The sequence below is a fragment of the Phoenix dactylifera genome, chromosome 1, assembly GCF_009389715.1.
Source record: "Phoenix dactylifera cultivar Barhee BC4 chromosome 1, palm_55x_up_171113_PBpolish2nd_filt_p, whole genome shotgun sequence".
Lineage (NCBI taxonomy): Eukaryota > Viridiplantae > Streptophyta > Magnoliopsida > Arecales > Arecaceae > Phoenix > Phoenix dactylifera.
In genome coordinates, this window is record NC_052392.1 from 32,029,573 (window position 1) to 32,045,846 (window position 16,274).

The window sequence follows — 16,274 nt, forward strand, 5'->3', positions numbered from 1 at the left end:
AACTTATCTTAGACTCTTAAACAACTTGGTTTTCTACATAAATAAGATTTAATTTTCTATCTTTATCTTTCTTCTCTCTTAAAATTCTACGGAAATTCTATGAACACATTTCCAATTATTTCTCATGCAGTATCTTAAAAAGAAGTGTCGAGACGCTTTCTCTTCTCACAAGACATTCTGAAGGGATGATTCACAAACAGACTCTTTGGAGGCTTTCATAGATGAAATGATGCATTCTTATGAAAACATACATCTGATTCGGTGGTGATCCCAAGGGATACAATCTTGATGAATGAATAGATTATGTGAAAGGATGCATTCAACGAAAGCATGCTTAAGCATCTAATCATACTCATCCTTTTACATCTATAAATAGAAAAGGGAACGTACTTCCCATCCATCAAAACATTCCCTTCCTATTCGAATAACTCCAAATTAGAGAAGAGAATTGAGAGCACTATGTGAGTGAACTGAAGTGCACCTAATAAACATTTGAGAAGAGGATTGTGTCCAGATATAAGAGAATTGAGAGAGTTTGCTTCAATCAAATTTGCTAATTTTCAATGCATCAGGATTTGGCTAGTTTGGGTTTGGCCCTAACTCTCTTTTGTTAGAGTGCGCTTCAAGAAAAACATGAAGTAGTTCGTTGTATCTTGGAAGTAGACTGTCATCAACTGTTTGCACCTAGGCAGGGTGAATTCTACTCTAAAGAAAGAGAGCCTTTCATAGCGTGCCTCAAACCAAATGACATCAAAACTTAATTTATTTATTTAGTGTGTACAGAAAGTTATAATTAAATATTGAAGATAAAATAGTAAAATCACATAAAAGATATTTATAGGATTTTAGTAGATAGATTATTTCCAATAGTTTGTACATTCGAAAAAGAAGGATGAATCAAAAAGAGGTTTTGAATTGGGTAGCCCAAATGGCTGGAGGTAATGTTGATGAAATTCTGTTTTCACGTCCATACCCAATAAACAAGTTCTTCATGAACTGCATTCCATGGCTATCGGATGCGAAACCAAATATCTCGAAGGCAAGGATATCCTTCTTATATGCTAAGGATACTTATGGGTGCGGCGGCATTGGTTTCGGATGTATGCCCATCATAGTTTGTTTAGTTGGCTAAGGGATGGTTGCCTGGGATTGGAACAAAGGTAGTTGAATCTTGCTAGGTTCGTTGGGCTCAAAGAATGGATGCATGGTTCGCATTAGAGCCACACTAGGCCATTGTTTGGAGAAATTATATCCTACACCAGATGCACTATGTCAACGGTGCACCATAGCAACAATTCGAGAGGGGCAATAATTTGAGACCACATTATGAATAATGCCTATAGGAACAAGAATTTTCATTGGTATTGTGCACCGCTGATATGGTGCACCTAGTATAGGGTATAATTTGCCTATTGCTTATGTTCATCAACATATGGTGGTTCTTAATTACGAACTTTTGAGCTCATCACATAAAGCATATTCAATTCAGCATTGACCTATGAGAGGATTTGCTCTTCATCATGGTCACATGGAAAGAGCACCGTCTCCAAGACATTAAGACAACATTTTGTGTAGTCATGCAAGCATTGTAGCCATTCATCTTCAGTGAGAATGTAGGCACCTTCAAATATGGGGATACGATGATGATAAGAATGCCTTACAATTTATAAATAGCTTGTTTACTATGGATATCAAAGTAGAATGTGAATTGATTTTCTTTTAAATTATGGATTTCTATAGATCAATCTTGTATCTCCTCTTCTCCTTTGTCACTATATACAACAAGTATGGAAGCAAACTTAAACATGTGATTCAATGGACTTGGCGTAGATTAATATTATGCTTAAGTGCATGCCAAAGAAGCACAAATTTATGTGTTGATATGGCACAACAAATTTATAGCTGCCATGTTGATGCATGGCCCTGACAACTTGATTCTCATCCTGTCCCCTGTATTACATCAATTTTAGTAAAACTAATAGGATTCATGAATTAACTCACTTTTAATTGGAAACATCAAAACTATTGTGGGATGGTAAAATAAAAGAAACACATATGAAAAAAGTTATGAGCTGGCATTGCATGAAAAAGGAGTAAAGAAAAATGGATAACTCATGAATCACCTTGCACCTACCTATATGTAGACATTTCAGATATGATAGCATCTTTGCTTATGCATTAGCAAGGTAATTAATCTCTGCCATCATAACATAAACTCGCGATGCATCTACCATACGAATCTTCAAAAGAGGATTCTAGTTAACAAGAACCATTGATAAACACTAGTGATTAAAACCGAGGTTCTCGATGAAATGTTAGAAATAAACAAAAATTAATTTATTTACCATGAGAACAAACCAAATATATTATTCTCTTGTAAATTCCGCTATGACCAACATGACTTAGATTGAGTAAAAAATTTACGTACCTATATAATCTGCCTACTTAATGACAACTAACAGGGAAGACAACGTTGTACAGTGAATAAACATCATCATCTTTTTGACTGTTGTGTCATTTACTAGCAAAAAGTAAAAGAAGAATGTGGTATCATTTGAGCATAAAAGTTTCTTTGACTTATTTAGATTAATTTGATTCGAATAATGAGTGGCACATATTTCTAGGACTACTCCACTGGTTTTTGCATGGTTGGAGAAATTATATCCTAGTTTATGTGCACCATATGGTGGTGCAGCACGTCAATCATCTTGTCTTGTTTCTGTGGGCTTCAATCCACGGCGAGCGCATGATGAATGGATCCTATAAAAATGAGACAAAACAATTGGCATGGTGCATCGTCACATGGTGCCCTGCTATGTGGTGTTGTAGGATATAATTTCCTACATGCTTGAAGAATACAAATAGGCAAAAAAAAAAAAAAACTTAGGGCAATCCTGCTTAAGGACAGTTCCACCGGTTTATGCATGCTGGATCCGCTTGCAACACACCCCGGATCTTGGGATATGGAATTATACCAATATCTCTCAACACATACAGTGGGGGAACCCTTTGTGTCCATAAAATGAGCACCCATACATTACTCAGGAGGAAATATGTATAATATGTCATAACAATATTACTATTACTAATAATTTTATTATTGTAATACATTTGCATGAAAGAGAAACATAATAGTAATTATAATATATATCGTTCAATGCATATTATATTACATATCAAATATCAACAGTAGTATATAATATTGTTAATTATCAAAATATTATTTGTTACACTATTACAAAATTATAGTATATTATACATAATTTTATTATTATAATTAACAATCATTATATATACTTATGCAGAAAAGAAATATATTATATAATTATTTAACATTTTAAGATAAATAAATATTGTTAATTGTTGTATAACTTTGAAGTATTATATGGTCTCCAAATATTAAATGCTAACAGCTTTTAGAAAGATCTCCTTTTTCAACCCCACCGACAACCCAAAAATATTTGACAGATAAATTAAAATGTCAAAGAAATGAGAAAGTGAAATATGATAGGGAGAAGGGCAGGAGATAAATAATGAGTTAGAAAATAGAAAATTGTAAATTATAAACTTCTCCAAACGTTCACAGCGAATCAAGAAACTGCTTTTGTTGATCGAACCACTTGCAAAGGTCCAATCAGAGCCATCGCTGTTCTATTTGATGTAATTTTTTATTTTTTTTTGCATGAATATTTTTCTCAAAATTTAAATTTGTATGAATACTTTTTTTAAATTTATATTTATTTTTTAACCCTCATAAAATGCTGTTTTTGCATAAATGCTTCTAATATAATAGTTCTTCTAACAATATTAATAGAAACTATATATATTTTAATTAAAAATAAAATAAAATTTTGAAACAATTTTTTTTGTTCTCCATCGCGATCGTCTTATAAATGTTTCTTTTTATATATCTGCCTATTAAGAATATTTTAGTCATTTTAAATTGAAACTTTTATGGTATGGGTACATATGTAAACATAACAATAATAATAAAAAATAGAATAGCAAAATCAGTATTTGACGAGGGTATACAGAGAAATATCAATTTTAAAAAATATTTATACAAAATACAATATTTAGAAGGGTATTTAAGCTTTTTTTTTTTTTTTTTTGGTCGGCAGACGTCTCCCGCGCGTTGGCCCAACTGAACTCCGTAATCTTATCCGTCTTGCCTGAGAAACTAGGGGTAGTCTTATCCCCCTCCATATCAACTTCTTATCCGCTCCACTCTCCTGTTTCCAGTGATGATGCGAGCCGATCACCTCCGGCTCTCTAAACCCTCCCCTCTTTCCCTCTCTATTCCCCATCTCCGCTCCCTCTCGCGATCCATCCGCCTCAAGATACGCTCCAAAGCTTCGTTTCCTTCGCGGCGGTCATCTCTCGGAAATCTCAATCTGCGCCGCTCTAATCTTCTCCCTTTTCAGTCGAAACCAAATTTCCAGGTGCCGAATCCTCTCCTCTCCTTCTGCATTGCCTCGGTGAATCTTGGATTTTATTTTATCTGGTTACGAAGGTTCTGATTTGTGCTGTTAGATTAATGCGGAGGATGGTTGTTATGGTGGATTGGAGATTGCTGCTGATGAGTTCTTGGAACTGGGGGATATGGATTTGCCGGTGGAGCTCTCTGTGACTCGAGCTCTTCCGCCCGCTCTCACACTCAGAGAGGGTTTTGATAAGATTAAAGAGGCGATCGAGAAGCTCAAGGCGAATCCACCATGTTTGAGGAGCGGTGTTTTGAGGATTCAGGTGCAGCTATTTATTTATTGATTGCATTGTTGATCTAGCAAGATGCTTCATAAAATATTTAAATTACATAAAAAAAAATCTAACAATTATAATAAATGTTGATCTAGCAAGATGCTTCATAAAATATTTAAATCACATAAAAAAATCTAACAATTATAATAAAATAGTGGTAAGAAAATATCTGGCCTGTGAGGTGTGAGAGGCACGCCAAGAGACGCACTGTCCTAAAGCCGTTGTTGCCTCCCCACGTGCAGGTATTGGCGGTCAGCGACGGCTCCAAGATACAACCCAAACGGCTCACAGCGGGCTTAATATACAGTGCACGTCTGTAGTAGGCAGATTACCTAGTCTATATCGGTTGCCTAAAATATAAAATAATATAGGTAATTGTAAAAGAGAAAATGGAGGCAGGAAGAGATTATGAGAGCAAGAAGAAGACTTTTTTTTGTTGTGTTTTTGTTAGATGCAAGGAATGGCTCCTTTATAGGCCTTTTGTAATCCAACCATAACGGTTGAATACTTATGGCTTCATTAAGGCCATAATGAGAGATAATGGGAAGTTTTGAAACTTCCAAATAGAATTTGAAATACTTAAAGATTACAACAACTCTTTTAAAAATTTGGGGGTTACAATTTGTTTTTATTTACATCTCTTTAAAACATTTAGAACTCATTCAAATTCCAACAGTCCTCCACAAGTTTCAAAACTTTATAAAATCATATACATATATATAGAGAGAGAGAAATTTGGGCAATTTTATACTATGCAATGAGTGCAGGTGTCTTCCGGACTTGAACCTACACTTAGTGTCGACAGTTCGAACCTGAAGGATCATAGTGAACTAAGTTTGAACTATACCCTTTGGACCAAATTTTAACATGTCACACACATAGATTGATATAGACTTGGTGCAGGTTAGCGCTATTTATGGCCATGCGCTGAATCTTGATTCTCATGAGAGTTATTAGAGAACAACCCAATTCTCACAGTCGCAGCTTTACGACAACTCTCATTTAGGTGAGTCCTCCAAGAATATATGTGACCTGTATCCTGCAGGAGTATGCCTGCCTCGGGCTCATTCAGGGTAATACCCTTCCTTAATCTCAGATATCAAAGCACTATTGCCATAGGGATGAGCAGGAGACTCTCTCCTTAAAAGTAATGCTGAAATGAATCACGCAATATGGATTGTTTCTACCCATTGAACCTTCTTCATGGGATCTCCAATCACAAAAGTTGGGTTACCTCCCTAGGTGACTCCCTTATGGGCTTAAGCCCATCCCCCTCGACAAGTCAATGACAGCTCTCTTAGAAAGAGCTTTGGTCAGCTGATCAGCTATATTTTTCTTAGACTTTATAAATTCCAAAGACACAATATTCTTATTCAATAGGCTTTTAACTGATTTATACCTCACTTGCAAATGCCTATTCATTTTCTTATTGGTATGTGCTTGCCTTACTAACTCTATTACTACTTTACTATCACAATGTATGGAAATGGCAGGTATGGGTTTATTAACTAAAGGCATGTCAAGCATCAAGTTCTTAATCCACTCAGCCTCAGAGCAAGTTGTATCTAAAGCTATAAGTCATGACTCCATAGTACTCCAAGAGATAATAGTTTGTTTCTTAGATCCCTAAGATATTGCTGCTCCACCCAAAAGAAATACACCCTGAAGTGGACTTCACATCCATATTGTCTGTTATCCAATTCGCATCACTATACCCTTCAACTACATTCGGAAATCACTTATAACACAATGAGTATTCCATGGTTCCTCTAAGATATTTAAAGACTCTCTCTAAAGCAACCCAATGATCTTTGCTAGGATTATGAGTATATCTACTAAGTCTCCTAATAGCATATGCTATATCAGACCTAGTTTTATTTGCTATGTATAACAATGATCCAATCATTTGTAAGTACTTCAATTGAGATACTAGCTCACCATTATTTTTCTTCAAATGCATATTTAGATCATATGGTATTGATATAGGTTTACAATCAAAATAATTAAACTTTTTTCACATCCTTTCTATTGTAGTGGTTTGTTTAAGAGTAATTCCATTAGGTGTTCTTTCCAACTTCATTCCTAAAATTACATAGGCTTCTTTTAAATCCTTCATGTCAAACTTTCTAGAAAGATAAGACTTAACATCATTTACTATCTCCAAATTTGTCCCAAATATTAATATATCATCAACATAAAGACATAAGATCACATGTTTTCCATTACTCTCTTTGCAGTACACACACTTATCATATTCATTAATCTTAAAGTCATATTCTAAGATCACCTTATCAACCTTCTCATGCTATTGCTTAGGAGCTTGTTTTAAACCATACAAGGATTTAACTAACCTATAGACCTTATGTTCTTGACCTTTAACTACAATACCTTCAGGTTGCTCTATATATATCTCTTCATTTATGTCTCCATTTAGAAAGGCAGTCTTAACATCCATTTAATGAATCACTAGATTATGCACTGATGCTAAGGCAACTAAAATTCTAATCATAGTTATCCTAGATACAGGTGAATATGTATCAAAGTAATCTATTTCTTTCTTTTGTATAAAACCTTTAGCTACTAGTCTGGCTTTGTACTTGTCTATGGTTCCATCAGGTTTTAACTTCTTCTTAAACACTCATTTACACCCAGTAGCTTTATTTTCAGGAGGTAAATTAGTTGACTCCCAAGTGTTATTTTGAATAATAGACTCTATCTCACTTTGTATAGCTTCCTTCCAAAATGGAGCATCCAAAGAAGACATAGCTTCCTTATAGGTAGTAGGATCTCCTTCTGTTAAAAAGGTATAAAATTCGTCTCCAAAATTTTTCTCTATTCTAGACTTTTTACTCCTTCTTAACTCTAATTGTGGTTGTGGTTCTGGTTCCTTGGGTGCACTTGCACTAGTGGAAGGTTTATCATTAGTAGATGATTTATCTATTACTTGTTGTGAAATTTTATTTTTATAACGAAATATATGTTCAAAATAGGTAGCATCTCTAGATTCTATAACTGTGTTGTTTGAAATTTCACTAATCTTAGAGTTTATAACTAAGAATCTATTAGCACTACTATTTTGAGCATACCCTGTAAAGACAGCATCTATAGTTTTAGGCCCTATCTTCTTTCACTTAGGCTCAGGGATTGCTACTTTTGTTAAACCCCCCACACTTTCAAGATTTTAAGATTAGGTATTCTTTTCTTCCAAATTTTGTAAGAGGTCTTATTATTATCTTTCACAGTTACTCTATTCAATATGAAACATGCAGTAAGAATCGCTTCTCCCCACAAGTTCTCAGGTAGCCTAGAATTTATCAACATCGCATTAACCATATCCATTACAGTTCTATTTTTTCTTTCAGCTACTTCATTAGATTGGAAAGAGTATGGCGGAGTTATTTCATGTACTATTCCATATTCCTCACAGAAGATGCTAAAATTAGTAAGGGTATACTCACCTCCTCTGTCAGATCTGAGTTTCTTAATCTTTCTTTCTAATTGATTCTTTGCTTCGGTCTTATAAATCTTGAATTTATTAAACATCTCATCTTTAGTTTTTATTAAGTACACATAGCAGAATTTTGAACAATCGTCTATAAAAGTCACAAAATACTTATTTCCTGCTCTAGTAGGTGGTCTGTTCGAATCACATACATCACTATGTATGAGCTCTAAGAGTTGAGTGTTTCTTTCTACAGACTTATAAAGTCTTTTAGGTTGTTTGGCTTGTACACACACTTCACATTTATGTTTAAAGTTTAGATTGGACATAGGGACTAAGTCTAGATCCATCATTCTTTTAATTTTCTTTAAGTTTACATGTCCCAATCGTTCATGCCATTCATTAGAAGATTCAACATTGAAAATACTTTAAGAGATAACTTTAACTTCTGAAAGTATATTTAATTTAAACAATCCCTCATTAATAAATTCTTTCCCAACAAATACTTTATTTTTTGAAATTACAACTTTATTGGATTCCATAACAACCTTGTATCCTTGTTGGACTAAGGATGACCCACTAACTAAATTTCTTCTGATTTCTGGAACATGTCGCACTCCTTTCAAAGTTAAGATCTTTCCAGATGTCATCTTCAAATCTATGTGTCCAACTCCAAGCACATGTGCAACAGAGTCATTACCTAATGTTACACTTCCTCCACTTGATTTCTGATAAGTTTTAAAATAACCATGATCAAAACAAATATATACATTAGCTCTAGAATCTAACCACCAATCTTTATTTCCATAAGTAAAATTGATAGAAGAAGAACTAAAGTTATACCTAAAGGATGGTTCGGCTGAATTTTCTTGATCCATCAACATATAGACTTGAGCCTTTGGATCTCTTTGATAGTGATTTGACTTGGGCTTGGGCTTATACTCCTCAGTCTTCTTGAAGAAGCAATCTTTCGCCATGTGATTAGTTCTCCCACAAACAAAGCATAGCCTTTTCTCACTTCCTTTGCCCGTGAATGTTTTATTATTATTATTATTACGGTGTTGGAAGTTTTGGTTTTGGTTAGAACAATTGTGGAACCTATTATTTTTCTTGAAGTTCTTACCCCTATGTTGAAAATTATTTCTCTTATAAAAATTCTTAGTGTTATTTTCAATTAGGTTCACCTTAGGAGTCTTTTCATCCTCTTTCTTAGTATTGGCTCTATGTTTCTCCTCAACTCTAAGAGAGTTTATGACTTGGGTTAAGGTTAACTCTCCTTGTTTATGCCTAAGGGTCCTAGCAAAATCATTCCAAGATGATGGCAACTTATCTATAAGACAGGAGACTTTAAAATCTTCACTAAATTTGGTTCCCTTTTTCTCAACTCCTATCAGAAGTTCTTGATACTCATGAATTTGATCTCCCATTAGTTTATTGTCCACCATTTTATAACTATTAAAGTTTGAGACAGTAAACCGATCAATGCCAGCATCTATTATCCCATATTCGGCCTCTAAAGCATCCCAAAGTTCTTTTGCACTTGAGGTAGTGGCATGATACACATCATAAAGGTGGTCAGATAAAGCACTGAGCATTCTATTATAGCAGTGATACTCTACTTGCTCATTAGTCATTTGGGAAGGTAACTCTTGATTAGACTGTGGTTCCTCTATAACAGATACAAATCCTAACACAGTTAACCAATATTTAAGTTGTCTTTGCCACCTACGAAAATTTTGTCCACTAAATTTTTCGGGATTAATACTATTGGCTTCTTCCATATTTGCCATTTTAAATTTTAAACTCTAAGATTTTAAAGTTTAAAAGGGTAGTAGAATATTCAACTGTGAAGGAAAAATAATAACAATAACATCACTAATGAATAAATGTAAACAAGATGTTACTAAGAGTATCTCTTAATAATATACTATGTAACAATAACTTTACTAATAATTGTAAAGGAAAAAACAACACCAATGTCACCAATTAGATTTAATACTTGCAAGCAAATGGTTACAATTTTCATTAAATGACCATTTATTGCTTGAAGCAAATTGTTATCGAAAATTAAAATCCTAAGAGTTTGTTTTTAACTATTCTAATTAAATTTTTTGGATCTTCCAAAACTTATTATAACTTTAATCAGTCAAACTTTTCCCTTTTAATTTTTCCTCCTTTTTTATATATATATCTTAGCCAAAACTATTTTTTATTAAAACAGTAGACTGTTTTCTTAATTAAAACAGTAAACTGTTTTTTAATTAAACAGTAAAGTATTTTTTTATATATTAAAACAGTAAACTATTTTCTTAATTAGAACAGTAAACTGTTTTATTTTTTTGGTTTAACAGTAAACTATTTTCTTTACTTAAACCGTAAACTGTTTTTTTTATTGAACAGTAGACTGTTTTTTTTTATTAAAACAGTAAACTGTTTTCTTGATTAAAAAAGTAAACTATTTTTTTTAATTAAACAGTAAACTGTTTTCTTTAATTAAATAGTAAACTGTTTTTTTATTAATAGTAAAATATTTTTTTATTAAAAGAGTAAACTATTTTTTAATTAAACGGTAAACTGTTTTTTTAATTAAAACAGTAATCTGTTTTCTTGATTAAAACAGTAAACTATTTTTTATTAAAACAGTAAAACAGTAAACTGTTTTTTTAATTAAACAGTAAACTATTTTCTTTAATTAAACAGTAAAGTGTTTTTTTGATTAAAACAGTAATCTGTTTTTTTAAAAATAAACAGTAAACTATTTTCTTTGATTAAAATAGTAAACTATTTTTTTTAATTAAAATAGTTGACTGTTTTTCTTGATTAAAATAGTAAACTGTTTTTTTTAATTAAATAGTTTAATGTTAAAATTGAGAATCTAAAGCTAAACTATATATATATATATATATATTATTTAAAGTGTATCGAACAATGATTTCTAATAGAGATGAACAAGAACAGTGTTCAACAATGCATCTTGCAGAATATATATATATGGAACAATGTAACAACGGCTTTAGAATGTTGATCTAGCAAGATGCTTCATAAAATATTTAAATCACATAAATAGAAAATTTAACAATTATAATAAAATAGTGGTAAGAAAATATCTGGCCTGTGAGGTGTGAGAGGCATGCCAAGAGACGCACTGTCCTAAAACCGTTATTGCCTCCCCACATGTAGGTATTGGCGGTCAGCGACGGCTCCAAGATACAACCCAAACGGCTCACAGCGGGCCTAATATACAGTGCACGTCTGTAGTAGGCAGATTACCTAGTCTATATCGGTTGCCCAAAATATAAAATAATATAGGTAATTGTAAAAGAGAAAATGGAGGTAGGAAGAGATTATGAGAGCAAGAAGAAGACTTTTTTTGTTGTGTTTTTGTTAGATGCAAGGAATGGCTCCTTTATAGGCCTTTTGTAATCCAACCATAACGGTTGAATACTTATGGCCTCATTAAGGCCATAATGAGAGATAATGGGAAGTTTTGAAACTTCCAAATGGAATTTGAAATACTTAAAGGTTACAACAACTCTTTTAAAAATTTGGGGGTTACAAATCCTTTTTATTTACACTTCTTTAAAACATTTAAAACTCATTCAAATTCTAACATGCATTAGTCATACTATTTGGTAAAATTTTAAATTCTTGGTGACTGAAACCATAAATAGATAAAAAAATGGGTAAATAAAAAAAGGATAGCTTAGATTTTTCATTTTTTATCTTCTTCAACTAATGAAACAAGAATTGATGAATTATGTAGATAAGATGATATATCCTTATGCAACTATTAGGTTCAAGTTTGGATCATAAATGCTGGTTGCATTCTGGATTCTGATATGTTAATGGAAGTTCTTGTTAAGGTTTGGAATGACAGTAGGTATTGCATCATACTTAACTGACATGTTGGTCCAGTGTGCCACGATATGAGTCTGTGGGGCTCAATGTAGCCTAAATAACAATAAGATGCATATATCTAGATGATCAAAACAATCATCAAGCATATATTGCAAGTCTTCAAAGTCCCAAAATTAGCAAGGTCGCACCACAACCCTAACTAGACATGATAGAAAATAGCTGCAAAAAAAAAAAAACAATCCCTTTTTTCCTTAGATTTATAGTTAATTATGCATAAAAATTACAACATTCTTAACAATGTAAACAAAATAATGAAGATGATCGTTACTAGCATAAGCTAATCATCAGTGTTAATAACAATCGTTATTTCGTAATCTTCAATCTAGTATTTTGTATGAGAAGGTGGGCCATCTACATATGAAAAAATTACGAAATTAAAAATTGTAAAGTTTTAATGCCATAGTATATGATAAAGTTTATGGATGTTCTAAAATTTGAACTTGTAAGATGAGGCAAGGTGTCTCAAAACCAATCTTATGTGCATATTAATGTCTCAACTCTCAACCGTATCTAGGGATAGGATACTTTGAAAATCATCTAAAACCCTGCTAGCATGTTGAAGGCGGATTCAAATGCAACGTTAGAGATAGAAATTGTCAAGATATCATGAACTATCCTATACAATATTAGATATTTTGATTCATTGAGTCTCCAATAGTTTAGAACATCAAAATTTTGATCCTCTAGTGGATGAGCCTGCTTCGAAAAAGTACATCACAAGTCTTTTTTATTAGTAATATTGAGTTTTATTTTATTGCATATATCCAAATTAGAGATCATAAAATACCTTCTCTTCCAAATAGGTCTCTAATTCTGACTTGGATGGTTGGGCAACTTCTTCTCCACCATATGAAATTGCATAATCATTATAGAGATTTTGAAGAACATCACACACTTTTTTGATCTCAAATGAAGCACGATTACTATTACCATAGATTTTCTAAAAGCAATATTTTATAAGCTTCATCTTATGTCTTGGATTAAGAACAACCCCTACAACAAGAATGTGAGCATTCTTTCCAATACTTGTCAAATTTTTCTTGCATCTTTAAGGCCATTTTCATAACAACTGCATTTGAACTCCTAAATTCTTGACTCAAGAGTATTTGCATTCTCTAAATTTTGTAGAAATACGAATTTGTGGTTGGGTTTTTTGTTTGTGAAAAAGATTCAGTTATATGAGAGAAAAACTTTAGTAAGTTACAAATAATAGTGCCTTGAAACCAATCTTCTTCAGTTGGCGCATTTTCAAATTTAAGATCATGGGTTTCAAGTCGCATAAACACATTCTTGAACTGTATAGCATCATCCAACATGAGATATGTATCATTCATCTTCAATTGTTTGACAATTTCTATAAATATTTCTAGCCTTGCTTGAGATGATTTTATATATTTAATAGCCTTGCGGATCTTGTCAATAACATCCTCCATTACTTTCAACCCATTCTTCACAATCAAATCAAGGATACGTGCACAGAACACACTTGAAAGAACCTACCATCCAAGAGTAAGTCTCTTCTAAATTATCTTTAAAGTTCTATGGCCACAATTGTGTTTGCTGACAAATTATTAAGGGTAATTGAACCCAACTTTCTCTTAATATTCCAAGATAAAATGCAGCTAGCTATACAATCACTAATGACTAAGCCCGTGTGTGGTGAAGGAACCATCTTAAAGTTGATAATGTGCTTTTTAAGTTTTTAATCATTAGTCCCAATGTTTGATTTAATGTCCACATGTCAGATGCTAAGCTGATTCTTCCATATTTTTCCTTAAACAACTCATCAAGTCTTCTTTTTTCTTTTTTCATATGGTTTAAAGCAATCAGATGCCAATGTTGTCCTCAAAACAACAGGAAATTCAAGCCTAAGGTTTCTGACAAACATCCGATAAGCTGGATGTTCAACTGTTGTAAATCACAACTCTTGTAGAATACCATTCTTGAAAGATCCTTATGGCTTCTCTTTTGATCAAATGATTAGGGAGTCAACTCATTCAATGCAACACCATCCTTTGAAGTTACATTACCTATTAACTATTTTTGCCTCCTACCAATACTTTTTTTTTGACTTACAATTCTTTGTATGTTTGTGATAATGATCAGCTGAAAAAATAAAATGGCAATAATTGCATTTAGCCTTGACTTTTTGGTTTTCTACCTCAATATAGTGATTCCATATCTTTGGCTTTCTTTTTTTGCTTGCTTTGGAGCTATCTATATTAGAGGGCTCTACAGCTTGAGAACTACTACAACCAAGTGCACTTGAAACTTTAACTGTGTTTTCATTGCTACCCATCATAGATATTAATCTATTTTGCAGACAATTCAATAAAAATGTATAAGCATGAAATGCAACTAAATATGATAGAAACACAAAAATAAATGAAAAACTAAATGACTAATCAAAATTAATTAAAATAGCAACTAAAAATGAAGCATAGAAAGAAGTGAGAAGCTTGAAGTCTTCTTATTACAAGCTTATGCATATCCTACGGATAATCAACAAAGTTAAGAAGAAATAAATTTGAGCTTCCGCCATTGGGTAGACAAGTTGAGAGTATATTCCAACTCAAGGATAAGGCATATTTTATAATGCATGAAAAGGAAGGGTTCTTGGACTAGGAGTCTTCTAATTTTGGAGAACAGTCCTTGCCGAGGCTACGAGCTATACTGTGGCAAAGAACAAAGTAAATATCAGTGGTTGAAAGGAGCCAAAAATATAGCCTCGGGGTTTTAGGAGGAAGAAGGTAACATTTAGGTTAGGCAAAAACCTAGGGTTTTAGGATATATTATCAACATGGTGGAGGCGGAGGGCAAGCAGGAGGATAAAGAGATCTTTCTCCCCCTTGAAAGAGAAGAAGAGATGGTCAAGGAAGAAGAGGAGATCTGATCGACATGGGGTTTCTTCATGGAGGGGGAGGTTACCTTGGGAGACCCTTTTGAAGCAAACCAATGTAGTCAGACGACAGGGGTTTCACTAGACGCTGATTGAAATGTTGAAGAGACCGATTAAGTAGCAGGATGCAAGGGATTCTTCGGTGTATTCGGGGATCCAAGGGATTCGGGTGTTGGGAAATTCCGAATATGGGATATAGGAAGAGAGACTGAGAGAGCGATTAGGAATCTGGGATTTGGGAGGGCTCGAGAGAGAGTTTTAGGGCGATTGAGGTTTGGGAATTTGTCTATCACGAGTTAGAATTCAATAAACCTAGAACCAACCTAAAACATGGAAAGGGTCGAATTTTATAACCCAACCTGGCCCTATGGGTCCTTTAAAATGGGTCGGATCAGGTTTAAGCTACTCAGTTGTGGTTCAACTAGACCTATTTGCAACCATATCCATTGTAGTACCCCCATCCATGACTAATTCTTTTATTCTGTAAGGGAAGGAAGAGGCAAGATAATAAGCTCAATAGCCCAGTAAGTAATGAATACCTTAACTAGATACTTTATGTGATAATTAAAATATAAAAATTAAAGTGTAATAATTAAATAAGTATTTTTTTACCATAGATAAGTATATAAACAAAATCGTTTCATTTTAAAACACAAATCTAGAAAATTAGTATGCTCAAATATTCATATTTATATTGATAAGCCCGATTGAAAAATCCACGTTCAACTCAACAACCTTTAACTATGACCATATTATTCCCGTGGCAGGATCTATAGTATTGCACTTAAACTCTATGGAGTAAATCCATAATATTGCACTTTAACCCCTATGGAGTAGGTCCATGATCTTGCACTTAACTTGCGGAGTAAGTCCGAAATACTATACTTAACCCCCATGGTGCAGTTCCATAATACTATATTTAACCCTTGCAAAGGAGGTCCATATTACTGCACGTAACTTCTTGCGGAGTAGGTCCATAGTAATTAAGTTCCGAAACAATCAAAGTGCCAACTTTTAGCTTCCATTGTGAGTTCTAGGCTGAGTGTCCAAATCCAAAATGTATCAAAGCTCTTTTTATAGAATAAAATGTTATATTCCGATCACAAAATATATATTCCATATAAGATCAATAATTGACATGCATACCAGTTCTTAAAAATAACTCCAGACCACAAAAATAACTCTGGGCCATTACTATCCATCCCGACATCCTTACAGGTACAATGACCAACCTCAACCATAATTATAAGTTTCGAG

The 16,274-nt window shown here is 33.3% G+C and overlaps 1 protein-coding gene across 11 annotated transcripts in view; it reads left to right on the top strand.

The window, feature by feature from the left end:
- Positions 1-4,180: 4,180 nt before the first annotated feature.
- Positions 4,181-16,274, top strand: part of LOC103706601 (protein PHYLLO, chloroplastic) — a 114,680-nt gene continuing 102,586 nt past the window's right edge. For 3 of the 11 annotated variants that reach the window (XM_039132125.1, XM_039132113.1, XM_039132118.1), the window contains exons 1-2: positions 4,186-4,442; positions 4,534-4,746. In XM_039132125.1, coding sequence (XP_038988053.1) covers positions 4,245-4,442; positions 4,534-4,746 — 411 coding nt within the window. In that variant the 5' untranslated portion in view covers positions 4,186-4,244. Of the gene's footprint in view, positions 4,443-4,533; positions 4,747-8,120; positions 8,207-16,274 lie in introns of those variants that run through there. The other 8 variants (XM_026804480.2, XM_039132111.1, XM_039132126.1 and 5 more) reach the window with 6 other exon arrangements.